The sequence below is a fragment of the Dermacentor silvarum genome, chromosome 8, assembly GCF_013339745.2.
Source record: "Dermacentor silvarum isolate Dsil-2018 chromosome 8, BIME_Dsil_1.4, whole genome shotgun sequence".
Classification (NCBI taxonomy): Eukaryota; Metazoa; Arthropoda; class Arachnida; order Ixodida; family Ixodidae; genus Dermacentor; species Dermacentor silvarum.
In genome coordinates, this window is record NC_051161.1 from 1,158,204 (window position 1) to 1,183,742 (window position 25,539).

The 25,539-nt window shown below is 48.5% G+C and overlaps 1 protein-coding gene across 1 annotated transcript in view; it reads right to left on the reverse strand.

The window, feature by feature from the left end:
* Positions 1–25,539, reverse strand: part of LOC119460513 (intermembrane lipid transfer protein VPS13A) — a 1,139,096-nt gene that overhangs the window by 609,720 nt on the left and 503,837 nt on the right. The window contains exons 43-45 of the mRNA XM_037721434.2: positions 24,454–24,673; positions 24,171–24,392; positions 23,699–23,832 (exon numbers count right to left, since the gene is read on the reverse strand). Coding sequence (XP_037577362.2) covers positions 23,699–23,832; positions 24,171–24,392; positions 24,454–24,673 — 576 coding nt within the window. The remainder of the gene's footprint in view (positions 1–23,698; positions 23,833–24,170; positions 24,393–24,453; positions 24,674–25,539) is intronic.

Sequence of the window (25,539 nt, forward strand, 5' to 3'; positions counted from 1 at the left end):
ACTCAGTAGCATACGACATGCTTCGTGACAGGCCTCTGACCTCAGCACCCCGCCTGCGGTCATGATGCGAAGAAGCAGTGAACTACGTCAGTCGGCACACCTACCCATCTAGCCACCGTACGTACCACTATCGCCGAACTGAAATGGCAAAAGTGCCTTGAATATTTGGATGATGTCATTACAGCGAACTAGAATATATGGGAGTGCACCAACCGATGCACGCCGTATCTTATCATCCACGTCACACAAAGCGGCACTCGTAATAGCAGTGTTGTCATCGCTCACCATTGAACACATCTACCGAACCACAGCCCCAGCCACAGCCAGCCCGATGTACACATCTGGTTATACATCAGATGCGTGCTACAGATCGACCATGCACCAGCACAACTTGCTTTACCGCAATGCATCTTCAATAGTCAGCTACTGCAGTGCCACCACAACTGGCGACACAGAATGCGTCCGGCAGAGAGATGTGGTCATGCCACTCAAAACTTTTCTAGTTCTCTCAAACGTCATCTTGTTTTGCAGTACATTTTAAGAACATATCGCATGGCTCCAGAGCATCCTTGATACGGTCCGCACGGCCACCCTTGCTATCAAGCCTGACAAATGCTACTCTGTTTCTCATGAGCTAAAAATTCTCGGCCAAGTAGTATGCCCCTAGGGTGTTGGACCAGAGTGCCAACAAAATGGCAGCCATCGGTGAATTTCCCCGCCTGTAGGCAAGAAGGCTGTGAACTCCTTGAAAAGAAAAAAAGAAATTCGAGCCATTGCACACCGCCGCACGCTGTTTTCCATCTTTCTCCGCATTGCCAACCTCGCTCGCCTCTCTCCGATCACCTTTCCACCCCTCCAAACACGATTGGGCTGCACCCATAGTTCTAACGGGCTCTACGCCACGCCACCCTCCGAAACCCAAATGGACCGTGCCAACTGTGCTTGATAGTACAAAAGCACACTGGAATGACAGCAATGCCGGAACGCTTCGTACCTATTTGTGCCTTTAAAGCCTTTATTGTTGTGTTTACCGCCGCACATAGCACCACGTTGGCTGCGTGCCTTCATGACTGCGTAGTCGCTATCCATGATATCGTTGATAGCAGCCGCGATTTCGTCCACAGCGGGTGCGGTGAACAGTAGTTTCGTTTTGACTCGTTACGCGTTGCGGCCACGTGCATTCATAACTGAGCAGTCGCCATCCATGTTCGCGTCGATAGTGACCGCGGTTTTGCCCGCGGTTGCAGCAAACGGTAGTTTCATTTTACCTCAGTGCGTACGTCGGCAGCGCGCCTTCAGAACCGCAAAGTCGCCGTCCATGATCACGTCGAGAGTGGCTGCGATTGCGGCAAACAACAGTTTCGTTTTATTGCGATAGCAATTATATGGACAATGCAAACGGATTTCTGCCGTCGGCGTCGGCGTCGCCGTGAGGTTCCGTATAGAGTCCAAGGGCGATAAAATCGTCGCCACGCAGTGTCTGCTGTATGTGCGCGTGAAAGCATGCGAGGGCCGCGCGCTTTCATGGGGAGGAAACACACGGCGGAAATCAAATGCAACGTTTTATTATTTCAGTCCCGTGAAATTCGAGTTAACGCGGTTTTACTATAGCAGTGCCATTCTTGAACGCCGAGAGCCGTGACTAGTTACACGCCATCAGAGCGCGTAGGAAGCCGAGTTAAACAGTTAAATAAGTCAACACAATCAGCAGCTGCATTGAGGAAGGTGGTGTGGAGGGGCACTGGCCTCCCCATCATAATAGTTTTCTCACAACAGCTCTGAATTTAAAAAATTTTTTATGCAACTTGGTTATTACGATTATTAGATATAACAATGGAATTATCGTGACACTTAAATATTGTTATAAGTGGGTTCGACTGTATCTATCTGTTTATCTAGCCACCTACGTCATTGTGCTCTCATGGTTGTTTCATTAACTTGGTATGTACCAAAACTGGCATAAGTATGACAAGAGTGTATGACTAACATAAATGATAGGTCATGACATGAATGTCATGACATGTGTGTCCTAAGTTGGAACAAGAGCGACAAAGAAGAGGACGAAGCGCTTGTGCTTCGGACCACGCGCAACAGCAGCTATACCCACAAGTCGTTTCTCGGTTTATTCATAATAAACCCCTTTTTCTATGCAACGGGAGGCTTAATTTCCTACAAGTGGTGCCAAAACTCTTCAGAACAGTGAACCATATCGATGGTACCAAGGTTACCAAGGTAATCGCCTTCCTGCCTACCGATTCATCGTACCAACTTTTGGCTGCTCACCGCGGAGCAGCCAGAAGCTCTAGTGCAAAGCCGAGAGATCGCAGCTAATGCGGCTTATTAACGACATCGAATCAACGCTTAGCCAAGACAGTGTTACGGAAGAGCAGCTTTGCATCCTTAGCGAACACCTCAATCATCTTCACAACGACTTGAGGGCAACTGACTCCGACATCGTACCTCTGCTGTCTACCACAGAAGCAGAAGCAGAGCTTGATCGGGTTGTCGACTACAATGATCGAGCCACCACGACGTCCGCGAAGCTCAAATACCGTATACGTCAGATTCATGAATCACTCAACCGTACGTCACCGTCGACGTCAAATGAACTCGTTCAACACGCAGCAACCCGGTGTTTATCTTCCGAAGATCGAACTTGTAAAGTTCGATGGTCAACCATCAGTGTGGCCACCTTTTTCGATACAGTTCAACCAAGTGATCCACAACAACGGTGGCCTCACCGACGTCGAGAAGTTCACCTATCTACGCTCAGTCTTGACCGGTGACGCGGCATTGACGATCGCGGGTCTTCCAGCAACTGCAAGCTGCTACAGTGATGCCCTGGATATTCTAAAGCGGCGCTTTGCTAAGAACGACTTGATCATTCAGGATCACATGCAGCGACTCATCGACTTGCAACCTGTTCGATCCCCCAATGACCTTCCTGGACTTTGAAGCCTTTACGACACTGTGCAGTCCCAGACACGTGCCCTCAAGACTCTCGGGATATCGGGAGATAATTATTCTTCAATGCTCTACCCCATTCTCCTGAAATCGCTTCCTCACGATATTGTTCTCGATTTCAACAAGACCATCACATGCCAGAGTTCTGCAAGAATATGATGCTGCCATACGTAAATATGCTAATGATGGTGTAACTGAGAAGGTCACTGATGATAATAGAGAAAACCCAGTGTATTATATGCCCCACCATGCAGTAATCTGTGAGGACCTTACTACAAGAGTAAGGGTGGTCTTCGATGCTTCTTCACACGAAAAAAGAGAGCTCTCGCTCAACGACAGCCTGTACTCCGGAACAAACCTCAATGCCGATCTCATAGGACTGCTACTTTGCTTTAGAAAACATCGCATTGCTTTAGTAGCAGACATTGAAAAAGCGTTTCTGCAAATAAGCATCACCAGTACAGACCGAGACGCTTTGCGCTACCTGTGGTTGGAAAAAGCCCCCAAGCCAGATCAACTGTTGTCTAATGTTGGCATCTGGCATATGACCAGAGTACCATGCGGCATGACCTGTAGTCTCTTTCTTTTGGCGGCGGCCATCCGTCATCATCTGGATCAAGCGTCGCCTGCTTACCCCTAAACTACAAAAAGGCTGTGGGGTTCCAAATATGTTGACGACATATTAACAGGAGCGGACTCCGTCGAAGACGTGTCCAAACTGCGGTCAGAAGCCACCGAGATATTCGCAAGTGCTGCTATGAAGCTACACAAGGGGGCTTCGAACGACCCACACGTTCTTGGTACTCAATCGACGCAACCTCTGGAGTTACCTCTCGGACAACTGACAGGAGTACTGAAAGTCCTGGGATTGGTATGGCATCCTGACACCGACGTACTGTCGTTTAGTCTGGGAAATGCTACAGAGTTTCTTGAACAAAGAGCTGATACTGTGGTGATGCGCGACTCTCACGTGTCGCCTGTAATCCGGCTTCACTGCGTAGCTAAGCGCCGGCGGTGGTCGTGGTGGTTGCCAGCGCATTGTGAGAGATGGCAATGTGTCGCGATGCTAACGCCACCGAACGGCGGGGTGACTTGGGAGAAAAAGGTCGAAGGCGCTTCCTCTTTGGCTTGGGATCGACGACAAACATGCATGAATGCTTCGCGCGTGCGCCGGCCCACCTCGCGGGACCGTCTCGCGAGGCTACGAGCAGGACATCGGTATGGACGAACACAGATCGTTCGAACGCGCCATTGTTCGCGTGACCGTTGTCGGGATATGGTGGGGATCGCCCACGGCCCTCTGCCTCGACACACCGAGCCCCGCGGTTGGCGCATGCCTGCGCATCAACCGCGGTCCGGTACAAGCTCGAGGAAACAATAGACGACAACCACGTGTACACTCGGAAAGCATTTATTACGACTGCAACTAACACTTCGAGCTGGCCAGCTAGCTATAGTTGACATCGCTGAGGGTTCCCTCGAAGAGAATAATACACTAGGTAAAGAAGGGCTTCCGACTTACCAACTGGGGAATACGGGGGGGGGGGGGGCCACGGCGTTTGCCGCGGCAAGAACGCGGTTGACTAACCACGTGCGGGAATACGGGAGCGGCGGCGGAGACTTCCGCCGTCGCCGCTTGCTGGAGACCAAAGAGACCCGGGCGATATCAGCGGGATCTCACGTGACCCACCCGGTGGCGCTGATAGCGCTTGCGATTCCCGCGCGCCGCCCGCGGAAGGAAAGTTTCCCCTCTCCCAACTCTTCCTGGCACGCATGCACTTGACGCGACGTTCGCTGCCCGTGCGGCGGTTATGGGACCCGAGGATTCCCACACCGTACACGTGAGCGACTAGGCGATGGTGTCACAGCATGGGGCGAACATATTCGCTCGCTATTGGGTCGCGGTGAGTCGGACTTCCTTGATTTGTGGCGTGCCCATGTGAATCTTCTATTGGTAGTAATTCGGCTAGCGTGTATTAGTGTATGAAAGGTGCAATAAATGCCCTTTTGATTGTCTGCACTACTGTGTTGTCGTTCCTTTGTCCCAAGAGCATGTTTGAGACCCCAAATCTGGCGCCCAACGGGGGGCTTCTTGGGGCATCGGATGATCATTTTTAACAGTTTTGCTCGGTTTGAGACAACCTTTGTTTCAACCGAAGCGTAGTCCTAGCGTGGATTTTGATCGCTAGTGTCAGCGGCGTGCTTTCTTGAACGAGGCGACGGTTGCTGTGGCGTGTTTGAACTTTTCAACATGCTAAGCCTTTTCGCGAGTGTTTTGTTGAAGTACACTCGTCGGTACGAGAGCCACGTGGTCTGCATCCTGGGAGAGCGAGGCATAGCGCCTGCGAAGCATTGGCGACCCTGAAGCGAGTGAGTACGGAAGCCTCGTGGGTGGTCCGAATTTCTTACGTAAATAGCTTCTTCTATCTCTTTGACTTCGGAAGTCACGGCTCAGGGAGCTGGGTGGCCGCGGGCCACGGGTGCCGCTATGGGCTGACTGGCATTGCGGCCTGGCACCGGGTGCTCCGACACCGTCTGGGAAGGTGGGCGCCGTGAACTCAGATGCTGTGTGCACCGAGCGGGGTAGGACCACCTCACAGAGCTAACGTCTCCTCGCGGTTGCCAGTTGTGCCCATTTTGGGTGATGTTTTTTTTTTTGATGCCGGTTGTTGTCAAAGTAGCGACGCATTAGGTCTAAGGCTTTACAAAGCCACCTGTCGCACGTTGAGGGACACAACCTGGTGGACCATGGTGTTGAGGTGTCGCACATTGCTTCCCTCATTAGTTCGCCTCGCACGAATTAAAATTATTCGTTCGACTCAAGAAAGTAAGCTTTGTTCACGTGAACTTAGCATCTGAAATGCCGCCCGAAATTTCGCTAGCCGAATTGAACATCGTACCACGTGGGTGATGCGTATGCCGAATTCCTCTCCCTTGCACTACTTTAGTGTTTGTTGAGTGTACGCAGCGTGACCGGAGTCACCCCTGCTTTGCTGTCACCTGCACATCGTCAGCGCTGCTGCCCCGGACTACAATCGAGCTACCCCAGGTGATGCAGATGATTGTGGCCAGTTCGGCGCAGCAATTTCGGCGGCCGCCTGTGTCCGGCTCGCTACCCTAGGCGGCTGGGAAAAGAGTCGGCAGTCACCAACGGCAAGTGCGGCTCTCGTCAGCAGGGCGCATCGGCGTGAGCGATGCTTGCTCGTGCCAACTTCTGCGTCACCGTTTACGGAGTCCTAGGCTGGAGTCGTGCCATCGAATCTGCAGAGGTGGTGCTGTGACCAACGGATGCCAGCGGTGAACCCCAGAGACAATGTCGTCTCGCATGGTGTGGATAACGTGTGGACATTTCCTCGGCGCGGCCACTGTTGCATGTACTAACATTTGTTCGCGACGTGCGCGTTGATAGGCCGTGTGACTTGTTTCGCCGAAGTATGTGTAGTGATTTAAGGCTGGGAGGACGTGGGGATGTGCGACTCTCCTGCGTCAGCTGTAATCCGGCTTCACCGCGTGGCTAAGCGCCGGCGGCGGTCATAGTGGTTGCGGCGCATTGCAAGAGATGGCACAGGTCTCGCGATGCTAACGCCACCGAACTGCGGGGTGACTTGGGAGAAAAAGGTCGAAGGCGCTTCCTCTTTGGCTTAGGATCGGCGACCAACACACACGAACGCGTCGCGCATGCGCCGGCCTGCCTCGTGGGACCGTCTAGCGAGGCTAAGCGCAGGACACCGGTATGGACGAACACGGATTGTTCGAACGCGCCATCGTTCGCCTGACCGTACACGTGAACGACTATGCGATGGTGTCACAGCATGGGGTGAAGATATTCGCTCGCTATCGGGTCGCGGTGAGTTGGACTTCCTTGATTTGTGACGTGCCCATGTGAATGTTCTATTGTTAGTAATTCGGCTAGCGTGTATTAGTGTATGAAAGGTGCAATAAATGCCCTTTTGATTGTCTTCACTACTGTGTTGTCGTTCCTTTGTCCCAAGAGCATGTGTGAGACCCCACAATACCAAGCGGTTCATGCTACAGACGACCTCTCGCCTTTAGGACCCTCTCGTTATGCTGACTCCTTTTACAATAAGGATGAAGATATGTTTTCAAAACCTTTGGAGAAAAAGCATTGACTGGGAAGAACAGTTGCCACTGGACGCTCTACACGAATGCAAGAGTTGGCGAAATGAACTTCCACAACTCTATGACATTGAAATTCCCCAGTACTACTGACAGGGCGTACATGGGCTTGGCGACAAATGCGCACTGCATTTTTTCGATGACGCCAGTAAATCAGCCTACGGTGCCGTTTGCTACATTTGTACAGCAGGAAGTATGAATGACAAAAGCTCAACGATAGTTTTGTGCAAGTCCAGGGTGGCCACAATAAAGGAGACAAGCCTTGCCAGACTCGTCTCAGCACGAATGTACGAGTACGTGCGTTAAGAGCTATCCGAGGACATAACATCAATGCAGTTTTGGAGTGACTCAATGATTGCACTGTACTGAATTACCGGCTATCCTAACATATGGAAAGACTTCATTCGCCATAGGTTAACGGAGATTCAGAGTAAAACAGGCATCACCTTGTGGAGACACTGCCCTGGAAAGCAAAATCCCGCTGATTTTTTGACAAGAGGAGTTTTGGCCCCTGAATTAACAACAAACTCAGTCGGGTGGACAGGACCCCATTACCTTATTTGTGAAGAGAATGAATGGCCACCACACCGTAGACCGAACTCAACCGATCTTCCACCGAATGTCACGGAGGAGCATACTCATCGGGTACCATGCTTGCAAGTCGCCATGCAAACCGAACCACCTATTATGGACATTCACAACTACAGCTCTCTTACGCGACTACACCATGTTACAGCTTGGATACTGCGATTTACCTCAAAGCTGAAGCGGGAAAGCGTGTCCCGGAGAACCCTGAATGCAGAAGAAGTACAAGCCGGCGAACTACACTAGATAAAGAAAGTTCAAAGCTCAGTCTTTTCTCCTGAAATTGACTGCGTCCCCAAAGGAGCTCAACATATAAAGGATTCTATACTTCGGGATGTGACATGCTTCCGCGACAATGGAGTTCGAGTCGCAGGAGTCGGGACTCTTATCAGGTCAGTCAAGCTGACGTTGAAGAAGTGCATCGGCAAGGGATATCTTACAGAGAAATAGCTACAAACAACTTTAACTGAAGTAGAAGCTGTGATCAATTCCCGGCCAATCACATACGTTTATGGTGACTGTCGAGATCTGGAACCTCTCTCCCCGGCTCACTTTCTCATTGGAAAGCGAATATCTGCACTTCCCGACCTAACACGCGGCGAGATCACAGCCAATGGTAGCCATATACTACCTATGTGGGAACAACGAGAAAAGCTCGAAGAACTTTCTGGGAATGTTGGTCCAAAGAATACCTCTCGGAGTTAAGAACAATGTCAAGCTCCAAGTCAATGACATCGTTCGACAGAATTAAGAAAGGTGACCTCGTCCTTCTACAAGAGCCCAGCAAGCCCCAGCAACTATGGAGCATTGTTTGAATAGAGGAGCTCCATAAAGGAAGGGATGGCAAGAACCTGTACCTTGAGACTACCGGGCGGATCTACCGTTAAACAGGTCGTTCAACACCTGTACCCGCTGAAATCAACCTTTTTGTGAACTGCGCGCGGGGCAGTTTGTTGGAACAAGAGCGACAAAGAAGAGGACGAAGCTCACGTGCTTTGGACCACGTGCAACAGCAGCTATACCCACGGAGTCGTTTCTCAGTTTATTCTTAATAAACCCCTTTTTCTATGCAACGGGAGGCTTGATTTCCTTCATCTTGTAGGTCATAAAACAGCTGCCTGAAATGACAATGACCCAGCGAAAAAAAGATTCACACTCAAAAACCACTGAAATGGGTTCGGACATGGACACTCAGTGAAGGAAACACTAAAGGATGATGGTAGAAGTCATAGTCATGAGCATGACTAAGGCTTTCGCCTTAAGGTCTCTTAGGCATAACTAAAGGGACTCCTGAGAACTCATGACATGAATGTCATGTAGGTCATGAAACCGCCACCTACGTCTTGGTGCTCTCATGCTCATTTCGTTAACTTGGTAGGCTCCCCACACACAGCTTCGCATAACATCGATTCCTACAGGGCCCGGGATCGGCTGGCTTTTTTAAAATTTGCACGACTCTTACACGGCTTTCACGTGATGATGTGCCTTGCGTTCGGGCAGACAAGCAAGAACAGTCGTTTAATCAATTGCAGAGCGTTTACAAGCTCTCCCTGTTCAAATTCATTTCGACAATGCTGCAGCAACTGAAATCCATGCTAATGCCAGCAATGTGAGCGTCGGTCCCATTCTTGGGCACTGGCAAGGTGATGCGCAACGCTTCATTCCTTATGCAAGCAACAGTCTAACCAGGGCTGAGGCTAACTACAGTAGAACTATGTTGATACGTTCTTGTTTCGTACAATTTTTCTGCGCCAACAATTGCGGTCGAGAACACGAAAAATTACCCAATACAGTTACATTTCTTTTTTACCAGTTCATACATTTCCCGGAAAACACCATCTTTCGGCACCAACTTTCATTAGATCGCCGAACTGTGATCGTATAATATGTTTTCTGGCCCCTAGATCCCACGTAAACAATAAAAGGCACGAGGCATGCATGATTAGAGCAGTAAGCGCCCACCACAGCAGCTTCCTCACAGTACTCGCCTTGCCCGTATCACGCGTGAATGCCAGCACAATGGTCAGTTTCCTCTTTCAGTACTAGCAAATCTCGTTGGTCATCGAACGTTGCGTCCACAGCTGTCGCCGCCAACACTGTCGTGATAAGCATCTTCATTTATCCAGATGTCTGACCGTGCATGCGGCATGTGACATTGGAAGCATATTGCACACATTTAATAGATAACAACAAAAGCACTGTCGTTTTTTGCTGCAGGCGGCACGAAGTGAACGTCATATTTCGCTCAAGCAACATCGTATTCTGTCGTTGCCCACCCGCTTGATTTCGCTTCGGTTTCCTGTCGAGACTGTCTTAAGGCACTATACAATAGAAAAAAAACAAAGCTTCTCAGGCTGTGCAGGCCTCAACAGCCCGAGGTGCGTCGGCTTCTCATGCCGCAACAACTCTCCCCGAGTGGGCACTTAAGTACTTCCCGCCAGAACGCCTCGGCCAAAAAAACTGTTCGCCCTGGCCGAATTCAAGGAGTGCAAACGTAATCTTGCCAAAGATGCAAGAACAATGCACGTCTCAGGTTGCGCAGGCCCCACCAGGGCACAGGTGCCTCGTGCTGCAAAGCTTCGCATTAGAAAGATGTCGACTGCAGTTGAGCCTGCCAAATTTTTTAATGCCTTTGGATTGTATGTTTTCCCGGTTAGTACATTATTTCTCATGTTTTCTTTTTCAAAAACGTATCAGTAAAACCTCGGTGATACGAATCTCGCGGGGTCACGTGAAATATTCATATCACCCGAAATTCGTATCATCAAAACATATACAATATCAAGAAAAATGAATTTATTTTTACCAGAAAAGGTTTCTAATAGTGTAATCCCATCAATATCTTCCTTGCTGCTGCATTTTCCTGGCTGCTACGTCGCGTTTTCGTGGTCCCGACCTAAATGCCATTGACTTCCATGTATAGTCGAATCTCGATAATTCGAACTCGAAGGGGCCAAAAAATTTGTTCGAATTAAAAGAAGGACTTAGTTTTGAAATATTCGTGCACCATAGCACGACGTAAGAACAGTGAGATTCGTGAAATATCGCGGCGCGCAAGCACATATCGAGCGAGGGCCACGAAACTGCCCACACTCGCTTCGCGAAAACGGCAGAAAACGAAACTTCAGGGAGCGGGCGGGGCAGGCACGGCGAGAGAGAGATAGAGAGATTGTGGTTGTGAAGAGGAAGAGGCGACACGGCGACGGGCGCGCGCGGGGACCATCGCAGGTGAGGAAGGAGGGTGGCAAGAAAACGGATTTGGCCTCGGCAACTCTGTCGCTTCGGTGGCTCCCCTCGCCGTTCCTCTCAACACCCTCGTAGCCGAACTAGGCCTCCGCTGTTGCTTCCACCTGTGCTGCAGCCGCAGCGGTGGCTGACATGTCGGCACGTACACGCGTGTTCCAGCGCCACGCAGAAACGGCGACCTTGGCGTGATGCCGCGGTTCTTTTTTTTTTTTCTCCGCACGGCGTAGAGGCGTCTCGCCTAAGCTTTTGCTCTATGGCGGTGTCGGAGCAATGCCGGTCGGAGGTGCTGCTAGGTGATTTGGCGCGCTGGTGAGAGCATTGTCGGTGCGTGGTATCCACGCACCGACAATTACCATCGCAAAGGCTTTCGCGTTCGAATAACCGGGCGTTCCCCGTGATACTTCACCAATCTATAATGTACCAGCACGTTACGTTGCGATTGAATGTGGCGTTCACGTAAATTTAGCGGTGCAGCCAGCTTGCACATTGCAACAAGCGACCGATGCGTTTTCAACAAGCGACCGGCACGTTGCAGATACGACGCACCGGCGCGGAACTTATCGTCAAAATGATCCGCGATGTTGACAAAGTGCGCCTAGTGCCAGTAGCTTCGTATGCACTGTGCTTTCGACGTTTAGTTCGCGTTGAAGCGAGAAACAGCGCAAAGGTCAATTCGCTCGCTGCTGCTGCTGAGTTTCCGTTGCTTCACCTTTCGGGCGAAACTGCGGCTTTTTTTTTTCTCCTTTTTTCTTTCGTGGTCCCTTGAAAAACGTATCAATGGGACGTTTTCTTCTTGTCCGAATCGTCAACGATCGCCTTCTGAAAGGCGTATAAGTGTGCGCACATGATCTTGGGAATGTTTTCGCACGCCACTGAATGCCTGAGCACGTCGAGTGCAGGGAGCGTTTTGACCGTCGGGGCTGCGCCTCAGTCGTCGTTGCAGCAGCGGTCCTCGTCTAATTTCTCGCTAAGCATTGGCTGGGCTGTGATTTGGTCCGGTCCACTCGACGTGGGGACCAATGAGAGATTGCGCAGCCACGTGACGTAGTCGGTTGCTTGGCGACTATGGATCCCACCCAGATCCCGCTGTGCCGGTGGCCCCGCTGGCTCAGCCGCTGCCGCTGTTGCTCACGCGTTCGTATGATCCGTAGCGGCGCGGCAACACGTTTGGAATAGCCGAGTTTTTTTTTTTTTTCGTATTGTGAGCAATGTATTTCGGCCAGGGAATGTCACAAATTCGTATCACACCGAAATTCGTACCAGCCGGGTTCGTATCACCGGGGTTTTACTGTAGCGGTTGTTTGGGCAATCAGCAAGTTCTGACCCTACCTATATGGAAGATTGTTTCAGGCAGACAGTGATCATCATGACCTGTGCCACCTTGCAACCTCAAAGATCCTTCAGGCAGACTTGCTCGTTTGAGTTTTCATATGCAAGAGTACAGCATTACTGTCGTCTATCAATCTGAATGGAAACATGACAACGCTTATTGTCTGTCATGCACACCACTCCCTATGACATCATTGGATGCCAAGCATGACTTGCTGTTTCTCAGCGTTGCTGATGCCGTCAGGATGGCTGAGCCTCAATGTGCCGACTCTTAGCTGTTACCACTCCTCAAGAACGTTCAGGGAGTTGACGCTGTTCCACCCCACTTGCCCTTGTGGACTTGGCATTGCACTATTTTTGCAACAATGTACAATACAAGAAAACGTGCAGAAGCAGCCCAGAAATGTCATCATGCCATCAGCGCTATGACAAGAGGTATTGCAAGCCTGCTATTAGGACCAGTATGCAGGATACTTAAGGTTTACTAGAACATAAGCCAGAATACGTCGCAGATATACTTGCCCCAGCTGTTTTTATCCGTTCCACGGTAGGTGAGGACGTGTCACGATTGTCAGCACCACAAGGCACCACCCATTAAACCAGCTGGCTTCCTATACACACTAGACCCTCCTCGAGCAACATTCCATGAAATAGGTATGGATCTACTTGATCCATTTCCAACGACGTTTTCGTGCAAGACATAAATAGTTGTTGCCACGAACTGGTGGCGTTGTATGCCGAAATCCAGGCTATCCCGCAAGGAAACTATTGCGAAGTGGCTAAGTTCTTTGTTAACTACATCGTCCTGCAACATGGTGCACCTCCTGTAGTCATCACCAATCGATGTGCAGCATTCACAGCCAATTTGGTGCAACACATCTTGCAGCTGGCGCACAGCTCTCACTGCAAGAGTATTGCATATCATGCCCAAATTAACAGGTTAACAGAAAATTAAATTTAGACAGAATGTTGCCCGATATGATTTCTATGTACAGTCGAATACCCCTACAACGAATACCGCCACAACAAAATTTCTGCCACAACGAAGATTTTCGGATTCCCCGTCAGCTGCCCATAGAAAGTAATACAAAAAATCCCTTCATAACGAAGGCGTTTTATTCGGTATTTCCACTTCAACAAACTTTTCGAGAATGAAACTGGGACTGAATTGAAATTGGAACTGCAGAGTAGTCAAATTAGAAGGCCCTTCCAAAGTTGTGGCGGCGATTGTATGTCTGCTTGAACGAGGTTTTCAAGAACGAAATCAAATTCAAAGTACCGATTTAAACCACTGCAGTCCATAGCCATGTGTGGTCATCAGGCGCTTGTGCGAGACTGCAAGGGATCACCGCAATTGCTGCTGTTTTCTCTGGTCTGTGTCAGGTCAAAATGGCTACGCCAACCAAGAAGCATAAATTTCTCTCTTTTGAGGAAAAGGCACATATGATCGTCGAGGCAGAAAGCTGAAGAAAAAAATCTCGCAGTTTCGCCTTAAAGGCGAAGCATCGATTGCAATAGCAGATTAGTCAACAGCTATACGAATTACGGATAGTAGTTTTATTGGCCATATAAACTTGTAAACATTTGCTAACTAAATTACCGAGAACGCTGTCGCGTGCATACAGGTAAACATGAACACATCTCGCTCGATGACCGCAGAAACTCGGGTGTCGACACGCTGGAGTGAGAAGGCACGAGCAAATTGGCCTCCGTGCTGGCTCTCGCTTCACCGTGAACGTCTAAAGCAAAGCGCACATGACTCTACCAACACTAGTTGCACTTTGCCCACATCGCAGATCGCTTTGAATATGAGGCCTGTGTGGGCTCTCACTTTGTGCACGTCGCAGATTGCTTTCAAGACAGCGCGCGAGCGGCCATGCCACAGCCGCTGTTGTCAACAAGATGCTAACGTCTTGTCGTCTGGGGAAAATGACAATCCGCTAGACACACTGACTCCGGCGACTGCTTTGAAAGTAATGGATCCTTTTCAACTCATCAGAAAAGTTAACAGAGCCCACTACAATGACATTGCAATGGCTTCTTTAGGGGAATGTGACACTTGTGTAATGCCTTTGCTTGCCGTGAAGCGTAAGAAATCCAGGCTGACCGACTTCTGGAAAAAAAACTTCCGGTAAGCGCAAGTTTGCCATGATTGCCGACTTTGTCATAAATATGCAATGAAATTGTGAACGTCATTGCGATGGTGCATGTGCCGCAAAATGAGTGTTTCGCAATCAGCTGGGCACGCGCGTTGGGTTAGGCGTCGGTTGCAATGTACTAAAAATGATGTCACAGTGGCACGAAATGCATTGTTTCGTGAAAGTGACACTTTATTGACAGCCTTCAGTACATCTCAACCTTTGCCCCAACGCCATCATGAAGATTTCCCGGGCGATGGTTTCGGTTTCATTTGCGGCTTTGCCGTTTGGCGTACGTATATACATACCAATTTCGTGTCAACGATGTTCTGCCACAACGAAATTTTTCGCGTGTTTCGTGAATTTCGTTGTAGCGGGACTCAACTGTATATCTATGCATAACACAAGATAAGGGACAAAATTTTGATATATGTGACTGTAACCTACAATACTGCTGTGTAGCAGACCACCCAGTTTACACTATACGAACTTGCCTATGGATTACTTGTCGCTGATGAACTTGCCTATGTACTACTTGTCGCTGATGAAAGCCTGGCCAACAAGCACGTCAAAGAGTTCTTGTAAAAGAATTCTTTGAAGGTTGAAGGTGCTGACTGTACACCGCTAAAAACAGGGTTGACAAAACGTGCACTTCGATTTTGGCGACTGCGCTTGGGCTAGGATGCCTGTGCACTGTTGTTGCCTCTCAGAAAAACTGCTGTGCCGGTATTTTAGTTCCAACAAGGTGATCATTGAACCCAATGGTGTACCTTAAAAGGTTGTCCCTCACAGTACTGACTCAGTCGTTGCCCCCCCATTGAAGTCATACATGCGCACACATGAACTGACAGGTTTGACCTATGCAGGGCTACAGTATACTCTGCAAAGGACCCACTGCGTGGTACTAACCGTTATGCATATGCTTGCTCCTACACCTGGAGCTCTACTCCTTGATGTAAACCCCATTGCCATGACAACCCTTTGCATCGACCGGGTCGGTCGTTTCCACAGGGGAGCAATGACACAATATAGACGTCCACTCTGGCGAGCAGCGGGCACTCCCTCCTGTCTACAGAAGACAGTGAAGTGTGCGGGCCAAAGATTCTTCTCCGGTTTACCATTAGGTGTGCAGTATTGTGCGCAATGCAATGCGTGCATTATGTGCAATTTGTGGGACCTTCTTGTTGCATTCTGCGTTCTTCTGTGGGAGTGGCTTTGATTTTACCCTTCTTTTTGGCCACTTTTGTACACACTGCTGTCACCTCAGACGTGCATTCTTTAAAGCTCATTTACAAATGAAATGCCATGAATGTGCCACAAACAGTGCCCCCTTTTGCAATCACTTTCCAGTGTTTATTTTATGAATGCCAAGTGTGTGGCCGTTTGAAACACCTGAGCTTGTGAAACAGATGCGTCCAGCATCAGGGAAGAAGAAGCATCGATCTCTCGCGGGGGCCGGGAAAGCCCAGAGCATGAGCCACTTTCGCATGCGGTCACTTGCCCACTGCAGGTTGAGCCACTCTTTCCAAAGCTATGGCATGTGCCAAATTTCAGGGACATTTTACAGATGCAAAGCTGCACTCTACAAGTAGTGAAGGGACTGTAGAGCACAACAAGCACCAAGAACAGCAATCAAAAACGGTTTGAATGCGTAACACCCCATGTCCTACCAAGAAATTGGATGACAGTGCACATATAGTGCCTTCCGTTTGCTTCCTTTGCGGTTACTGTGTAAAATTTGTTGCTTGCTACTTTAGAGAATTTTGCACTAATCATACTGCGTCCCTTCCTTGATGCCACTGCTTAAGCTTATAAAAGAGAGGAAAACAAGCGTTTCAATGATGGTAACCATTTTGTCCTGAGGTTCTTCCTTGCCACGAATGCACTGCCAAAACAGTGGCATTGAGCAGATTTCTTTATTTGAGGCCACCACCAGCCCATCTAAAAATACAAGTTCGCACATTATTACTGCACAGATGTGGTTGCAATTTTGCTGGCACCTTCTTGAATACAGTCACTGAGCAATAATTCAGACATGCTTGATAATTTGGACAGCTCCACAGTACCAACACTGGTCCCATAGACTTAATGTATGAGGACAACTGAAATTTCAGACATCTTACCAAGTGGTGTGCAATAATTCGGACTCCGACTGGACAACTATGTCCATTTGTCCAACCAGAGTCCAACTCCGACTGGACAACTATGTCCATTTGTCCAACCAGAGTCGGGCAGAAATATCAATATTTTCATTTTTATATGTCACCGTCACCTCCTCAAAACTGAAATTAGAAAAGCCTAGTCGATTTAGTAGTCACCAACTGTGCCCAAACTGCAGGACAAGCCAAGTCACTAAGTCACGAAGGCTGTATTTGCAGTTTGTGTGACTTGTTCTGCTGGTTTCGTACCACGCATCTAGCATTTGTTAATTTTTGTGTTAAATGGTGCTGCGATCCAAGGTCACTTTATCAGGCAGTTTCAAGCAGTTTCAAGTCCACCCTCGATATCTGCGCCGATGAGAGCGGTGAGGGAAATGCCAAACAATGACTATTGCGATCAAACGAGAACATTCGACAATCACGGCCCGTTCAATTTTTGTTATGTTGCCATGGGATGAAGTTTTGGTGCATGCATTGACTGTACTTTCATCTATATGCCGCGACAGCGTGACAATATTTGAGTTACAGGCCCCAATTTCGTAGCAGTGCCTTACATTCAATTACAGTAAAACCTCGGTGATATGAATCTCGCGGGGTCGCGTGAAATATTCGTATCACCCAAAATTCGTATCATCAAAATATACACAAAATTAAGAAAAAATGAATTTGTTTTTACCAGAAAAAATTCCTAATAGTGGAACCCCGTTGATACCTTCCTCGCTGCTGCATTTTCCTGGCTGCTACTTCGCGTTTTCGCGGTCCCGACCTAAATCCTACATTCACATCCATATATTAAGTTCCCTTTCATACGTCGCCAATGTGTAATTTTCCTGTGTCTTATGTTGCGTTTGAATGTGGCGGTGACGTAAATTTAGCGGTGCAGCCAGCTTTTACTTTGCAACGAGCGGCCAGCACACATTGCCGATACGACGCGGTGATCTGCGATGTGTGCAAAGTGCGAGCCCGTGCGCACCTCATCTTCAAACGATCTGCGATGTTGACAAGCCTAGTGTCAGATAGCATAGTATGCGCCGTGCTTTCGACGTTTAGTTAACGGTGAAGCGAGAGACAGGCGCTGCTGCTGCACTTAGGCCCGTGACATTATCGGCGCGCGGGCGAGCGTCGTTTACGGTTCCCGCTTCGCCAGTTGTGCTGCGCCAGCTGAGATGCCATCCCCCCTTCAACGCGCGCGCCGTCAGCTGCTATCTTTGGAGCATACGCAGAACCATCCTCAATTCGCGCCCCGCTTTGAACGGCTGTCTGCGAACATCGGCGAAGCGGCATGGGCGCATTTCTTCGTGCACGACACATTCTCGCCACGTACGCTTGCGGACACGCACCATTTCAATGCCGGGTCCGTCAGGGCACGTCGGAAGCAGCCAGTAACGTTGGCTGCGCCAGTGCACCCTCGTTTTCGCCAACGTGATGTAGCATGCACGCGCGCATTCGTACTCCAGCGTTGTCATCGAGTGAGATGAGTTCGTGTTTACCTGTGTGCGCGTGACACCGTAATTTAGTTAGTATGCCTATGCTTGCAAGTTTATACGGCCAATAAAACTACTATCCTTACTTCGAGCAGCTGTTTACTAATTTGCTATCGCAATCGTTCCTTCACCTTTCGATCGAAACGGCATTTTTTTTTTTCGCGGTCCCTTGAAAAACGTATCAATGGGGAAATCCGTGTGTGTTTTTTTCTTGCCCAAATTGTCAACAATCACCTTCTGGAAGGTGTAAAAGTGCATGCACGCGATATCAAGAATGTTTTCGCACACTGCTGAAAGCCTCAGCACGTCGAGCGCAGGGAACGTTTTGGCCGACGTGACTGCTGCCACGGTCGTGGTTGCTGCAGCGGTCACCCCACAAGCCCCCCCCCCCCTCCAGCGCTGCTTTCCCGCTTTCCCCCCTCGAATGCGATTCGGCTCACCGGTGCACACTTTCAGTCATACATACAGCATACGACGTGCGGGGATGATGTTATGGGCCTTGGACTTTATACGGAACATCGAGGCGACCACGACAACAGAAATGCGCCTGGATTGTCCATTATAATTGCTCTCGCAATAATAAAGGAATGGCACCCACACGCTTGCACGTGACCCATGCTCACGAAGTGAAACATCAATGTACTTTTTTTAATTGCTTACCGAACAAACAGGTGTGTCTTATACACCAGTGCGACTTATATGCATTTTTATTTCGGAAGAACTGCCATTTTGAGGGGGGTGCAACTTATACAAAGACGCGGCTTATAGACCAGAAAATACGGTAGTGTTCTTGGCACTGTGCGAAGCATGCCATCGCTCGTACATGCCGATAAGTCCTGCGCTACTCACGCAAAATTGAAGGTATCCCCAAAAGTGATGATCCGAGAATACGGCACACCTTTTTTGGCTACTTGTGGAATAAAGTTACTTATTTTCTGGCAAACCTGTTATTTCAGATTCCCAAATATTCAGACTTTTTGGCAATCCCCATTGAGCCTGCATTTTCAGTCAGAGACTGTAGTTGAGAAAGTTGAAACTCCAAGGAACTTGAAATGTGTTCTTGGACAGAAATTATAATTTTCTTTCACCATGTCCCCCTTACCTCACCAGGTCTGGCCATATTGAGAAGACAAGCACAGTGCATACAATGTACACTAACAAACGTGTCTGCTAAGTATTACATCGCTACGCGTCACAGAAAGAGCTGAAATTTCAATCCAAATGCTGTTTTCCCTTCTCCTCGTAGGCGCCACGCTCCAAGACGGGGGGATGACGTATATCAGCAAGTGCGCCTGCGTACATGTCTATGCTGTGACGTCACTCCTAGTGACACGTGACACTTGGAGAATTATTCAAGGCAACATCTGTTATTTATGTCATCTCTTGCTCCAATAGACGAATGAAAGTTTAGAGAAATAAGAAAACACACAAACTGAATGCCTGCGTGTTTTTGTTTTACTTTGCATAAGAGCAAGAAAGATGTACTTCCGTTTTGTCTGCTTGTTCCCACATCGTGCAGTCGCATGCTCAGACAACGAAACTATGTCACTTTCTACCATGTTCCAGCATGCAATCGTGCTCTGTGATCCGCTTAAGTCTGCCTCAGTGTTCGCATAGCATTGACTTACACTGCTAGTCAGGTGTTCTCCTGCATAGTGTGCAAAATCATGTGCTGCTCAAAACGAGACAAACAGCTGGTGCTTGACACCATCAGCGTAAGTGCGCCATGCAGCAAAAAGCGAAGAAAAACAAAACAAAAGGAAGGTGGGGCCAGTGATGTATGCATCACGCGATCCTTGAGCTCTCGCATGGAGGAACGCAGGGAAGGAATTTCATTTGCGGAAGCTAGACGAGGCAAGCAGAGCGATTGTCTATGCTAGCGGTGAAGCTTGCCTCCAGAAATCCTGGGTTCACGACACTGAAATATTTCAATCTCGGCTATTAATGAACCAATGTTAAAAATTCTAGGGTACACCGCTCCTTAAAAGGCACGTAACAGCTTCCAACGTATAACTGAAATTTTCTATGTAGCTTGGTGAGGGGCCCTTCAATGAAATGCTTGCGACTTAGACACAAAGAACGAACAATTTAGGAGGTGCAACTTGGCTCCTTCCCGTGTCGTCATAATGTCATGTAGGAGCGCGACAGCGGACGTCGTGACAGCGCCCCCTACCAAACGCCAGACGTATGGTCACATGATAGTTTGTCGAAGCGATGCAGTGGATCCGTCTGATGTGGGGAGCACAGAGCTCGGTCTTGTCGTCTGCTCGCGCGCGGCTGCTTGATGCCAATGCGCTGCCTTGCATTAAGTATACCTATAGCTCAAATACGCTAGCTGAACACGATGCCTGTCGCTACACGAGACGGCAGCTATTACAACATGGTCACACTAAGATGGCCGGAGCGCCATGAGACAGGGACCGACCAGTACCGCCCCAAAGGGCAACAATGACTTTTTCGGCTGGTGAAAGAAGCCTCCAAGGTCAGCGTAGTATTTATGCCTGCTGACTTCTCGCTGGGGAAATGCTTTTAGCAGATGTAGTAGCTTGGCGTCAGTTTTCGATCCTCGCTTTCTATAGCTCTCGCTCATTCTTGCAGGCGTTCAATGTCATTCAGAGCTTTGAAAGTACGAGCGTTTTCCGTGCAGTACTTATATCCGCTGTTAAAGTCTGGGACGAAGCATCGGCGCATCATTTTCGATAATCAGTGAATGCATACACGGCGAACACTTCTTACATCGTAAAGAAGCAGTGGAGGCACTGCAGAACTTACGAAGGAATGATTCTGACTGCTCGAAGCGCGCAGCAGTGTCTGCTCTACTCTGCTGTTCCGTCTGTTCATGTAGCTTCAAACGTGATATCTTGTTAACATGATATCTTGTTCCCCCGCACAATAGCTATGTATCGCATACTCTGACAGGCACTTTTTATGGCGCATGACATTAAAGTAGAACAAATTCTCGTTTTTCGTTAGGTCAGAAAATTTGAAAAGCACCAAATGCAGTTTTCTATACGCGCATGGTTAGGGTTGCAGATGGTCTGCTTTTTCTATACGCGCCTGGCTACGATCGCAGATCGTCTGATCTTTCAAGTGCGCTAGTTTCTTGCCCTTACTGCCGCATAAAAAGCATGTGATTCTAAATTTGAATCTTGAAAAATATATTTATACCAGAACGGTCTGCAGGTCTTTTATTCCTTGAGTGAAAACCGCGCTGGCGCACAACTTTTTGCGGAATCCGACAACCCAGCGCATGTGGCCAGTAGCAGACAACGCCGGGTGCCCTCGTAGAGCAATTTTTTCTTTTTTTCCTCCATGACCGCGGCCACGCACGCTCCACTCCGACCGCGAGGGAAGTAGTTCCTTGCACCGCAACAAGGGGAGCCGCGATAGCACGTCGGAAGCTGCGTGTCTCCTCCTCACCCAGCGTGACATTATCACGACAAGTGCTCGCACTGGTGCAGGCCCATAGTTTCACCTCCTGTTATTCTTTCTCCATGGACTTAGATGTTTGTGCCATAGTTTATAACAAGCAAGCAATCTTGGCTCCGACACGCTTCATTATTTACCTACCGAAAGACATGTGACGACAGAGAAGCAGCCCTTACACCATCTTTGCATGAAAGCTGTACGAGCACATAGCTTCTGCTTCTGTGATATCAAGGGCCTTTCCTTTCTCTAGTGGTGACGAAGCACACGGAACAAAATTTCTGGTTGACATACAGTTAAACCTGCTTATAACGAACCTCCATATAATGAATTCCCGGATATAACCAAGTTTTTCTATTCCCCGCCGTTACTCCATAGAAGCACACGTATTTGAGACCTCTACGTAACGAAGGGGCAGCGGGAGACCCCTTCGAAATAAAGAATTTTCCCCGCCGACAACCTAGAGATTTCGCCCCAAATTTTGTCATTTTTGCACGAGCAGGAACCGGAAGCACATTCTCCGCCGCGACGGAATGTGAAGCGAGCACACGTGTGCGTGCGTGCGAGCGTGTGCGAGGCGGGCCTGCGTCCCTCGACCGGGCGATCTTGCTGCTGCGGGCGTGACCGTTCCCACGCGCGCCGCCGCGCAGTACGCAGTTGATGCCAGAGTACAGTACAACGCCGCCCGCTATCCCTCCCCCCTCGCTCCCTCACCGATCCCTCCAGCGCAACAGAATAAGGCGCGCTTCCTCCCTGATTTTCTTTCTTGAGCGCGCGAGATTTAGACGCAGTCGCTGGCTCTCCTCGCACGTTTTCACTCGCACATACAGCATACGGCGCGCGGCGACTGCATTATCGCCCTTGGACTTTATACGGAACATCTATGAGCCAAAACCAATTTTAGGGCCACAACGCCTCGTGGACACCATCTTTAGATAGCAAATACGGATCTCAAGGGCCATACTTTTGCTGGCGGAAAGCAAAAATGCGTCATAGTTGTCGCCCCCGGCACTTTGGGTGGCCAATGCCATCGTCAAGCCACCAAGCCAAGCGACATGAAAAGTCAAAATGGCCGCTCGGGCCGGCGCGGGGTGGGAGTTCGCAACGTATGACGCAGGAACGGTCCCACAGTTGCGACGCAACAGTGGGGTTACCAATGCATTGGGTTCTATGGGAGCTGTGCCGGGACCGGCCGAAAACAACGTAACAGCCGGAAAAACGCAGCACCCGGGAACATAACAGTGGGGTTCTACTGTAACACTATACAACGCTACAACGCCATCGTGACGCTCGCTCTTCATTTCCGATGCCTCGCGGTTGTGCGAAACGACACGTTCCCACGTATCCAGTACCTAGTGTGACATTCCAAGGATGAGTGCTTCGACCAAAACGGAAAACGGGTGCGTGTTACAATTGGGGGCACGTTAGAATCGAGTAAATACGGTAAGCATTTCTTTTTTTGAATTTTCGTGCCGAACCTGCATATAACGCAATCCTCTTTATAACAAAGTTTTTCAGGAATTTGTCAATTTCGTGATATCCAGGTTTAACTGTATACGTATTATGAGAGGATCACTCAATGTCAATGCTTCCAGTCTATCTGCATGCTTCAGTTGCAGCCAAAGTTTGCTTTGTGCAGTAACAAGCTGTTACCTTGCGGTATGTATTTTAGTTAACGTGCTATAGATGTGTTCCACATTGCTGTATTTGGCACAAGAAAAGAGCTTTTTCTTTCTTCACTGCCCATTATTGCTGCGGTGTGCATCGTCACTTCACATATTGTTACAGTTTACTGTGTGGAGCACCGCACCTCCCTACAGCATCAGAACCCATGAGTAGAATAAAGTGTAGCACTAACTGCTAGCGATGATGCATGTAGCACCATCCAATGCCAGTTTTGACCATTAGGTATGGCATACAATTTTGCTCTCTCCTGATCAGCCAGTGAATTGCACTTTGAACATACAAAATATCACCTAGTGCATTTGACCATGAAATTATTATGAGGATTCCTTTCAGAATTTTATTAATAAATGCTTAAAAACATAATTTAAGTTAAGAGAAGGTCTCTAGAAAACTTCCAACACATATAATTCACATTTTCTACGTAAAAAAATTTTCCAGCAGAAAGTATTTCTTTATAATGAGATTTGACTGTAAGTAAATTGAGTCTTCAATGTCAAATGTGTATTTTTAGAAATATGAGATTGAAAAAGACAATATTGCCTACATTCCACAACTTGAAGAAAATTCTGGCTGCAGTAGAGGTGATATTGATGTTAAGATTGTCCCGCGAGTCAGCAAGGATGTATGTCGCAACAGTAGTCTCACTCAAGGTGTCCTCTGCACCGTCCCGAGCATCACCTGCAGCAAACAAGTTGGAAATGGTCACTCCAAAGACAGTCCAAGAACTCCAAACAACTTTCCAGAAAGTATATACAGTCACTGTTTGCCCTTCTTCCACTCAATGCATATAGGTTCAGTAGTAGAAGAAAAGTTGGGAGCATGATTTTTAAATTTACTTGTTGTATGCTTTTGTCATTAAAAGACCCGGAAAGGAAACACATAATTTACTTTTGGTCAGTTCAAAGAAAGCAGAAAGTGATTTACCTTCAGAATTATACCAATGACAAAGGAACATAATTATACTCTTCTTTCTTCTGCCATGCTTCATTTACTGTATAACATGCATCTCTGAGCACCTTTCTCGAGAAATAGTGGCCGGTCATCTGCAGTAGAGAGCTCGTTGTCAGCCATTTCGGTCTCCTCGGACTCGGACTTAGGCTCGGCAGCAGCCTCATTATCACTCCGCTCGTCCTCACTGCTGTGGTCCGAGAAGAGGTGCCCAAACGCATGTGCAATCCTTTGCAGGACGTTCTCGTCAGTCTCCGAATCAGAGTCCACTGCCACCAGTGTCGAAGACTCTGAGGTGAAAAACACTTTCGTGAATGTGTGCGCCCAGTATGAACCCCTCAACGGACGCACCCTTAGACCTGTGGCTGAGCGCCCTCTTGGGCCGTGTGGTTGGGTGCCTTCGGATGACGGTCATCTCAGTTTCTTCCTCACTGGCATCATCTGAAGTGCTCGCACTGCCACAGGAACCAGCATTTGACACTCCATCTAGCCCATCCACAGCATCAACAAGCAGGTTTGAGCTACGGTGGTCTTGTGCTGAGACGATTGGGTAACTCTGATCCTTGAACACCTGCATGGTGGGGCACTCATTTACTGAACAGGAAACCTCACTGATGCGACTCCGTCAATACAATATAAACGAGAATGTTGCAAATACAGTCCAATTCTATTAATCTGTAACCTGACAGGACAAACAAAATTGATTAAATTATTTAGTCAGTTGAATTAAGTGACTTAATTGCCGCAAGAAGCACACACAAAAGGCTAATGTAACACACGATGACACAGACGTGTGTCGATGTGTGTGTATTTCCTTTGCATTTTGTGTGTGTGATTTTATGTCACTTGGCAAGAACCAACTAGGCCAAGAGCAAGGTCTATTGGAGTCGGAACTAAATAAGAGGCAGAAAAACACACAGATCCAACGCAATCTTGCAGTATAAATGACGTGAAGCTTGTCAGAGTTAGCAAGTTAGCAGAAGTTAGTAAGGTAACATGATCACAGCCTCGCCACCATTAGCTGCTAGTTGTCTGCATCATGAGGACAAAGGTGAGGTACGATGCTTGTTGAGAGAAGAATGTTAATTAGAAGTTATGCACAGAGAAGCACGACACATATCTAAATATACATTTAAGGCTTCACATCACTTGCGTTACAGTGCCACATCCGTTCTGGGAGTGGGCACCTAGCCCAAGTTACCTATACAACCACACAGCAGCCAGTAGCAAGTTGTCTATTCAGGCACATACCTAGTGACCCAAGTTGTCTACATATATCCATAAGTATATCCGGCGAGGAAACGATGACTGCAAAGCCAAGAGGCAAAGTAAGCGTCGCTTAAAAAAAGTGCTAAAATGCCCCCCCCCCCCTCAGTATTTGTCCGGTTCTAACACATCCTCAAATCAAATGTGCACCTAATTTTAAAGCAAACCTTT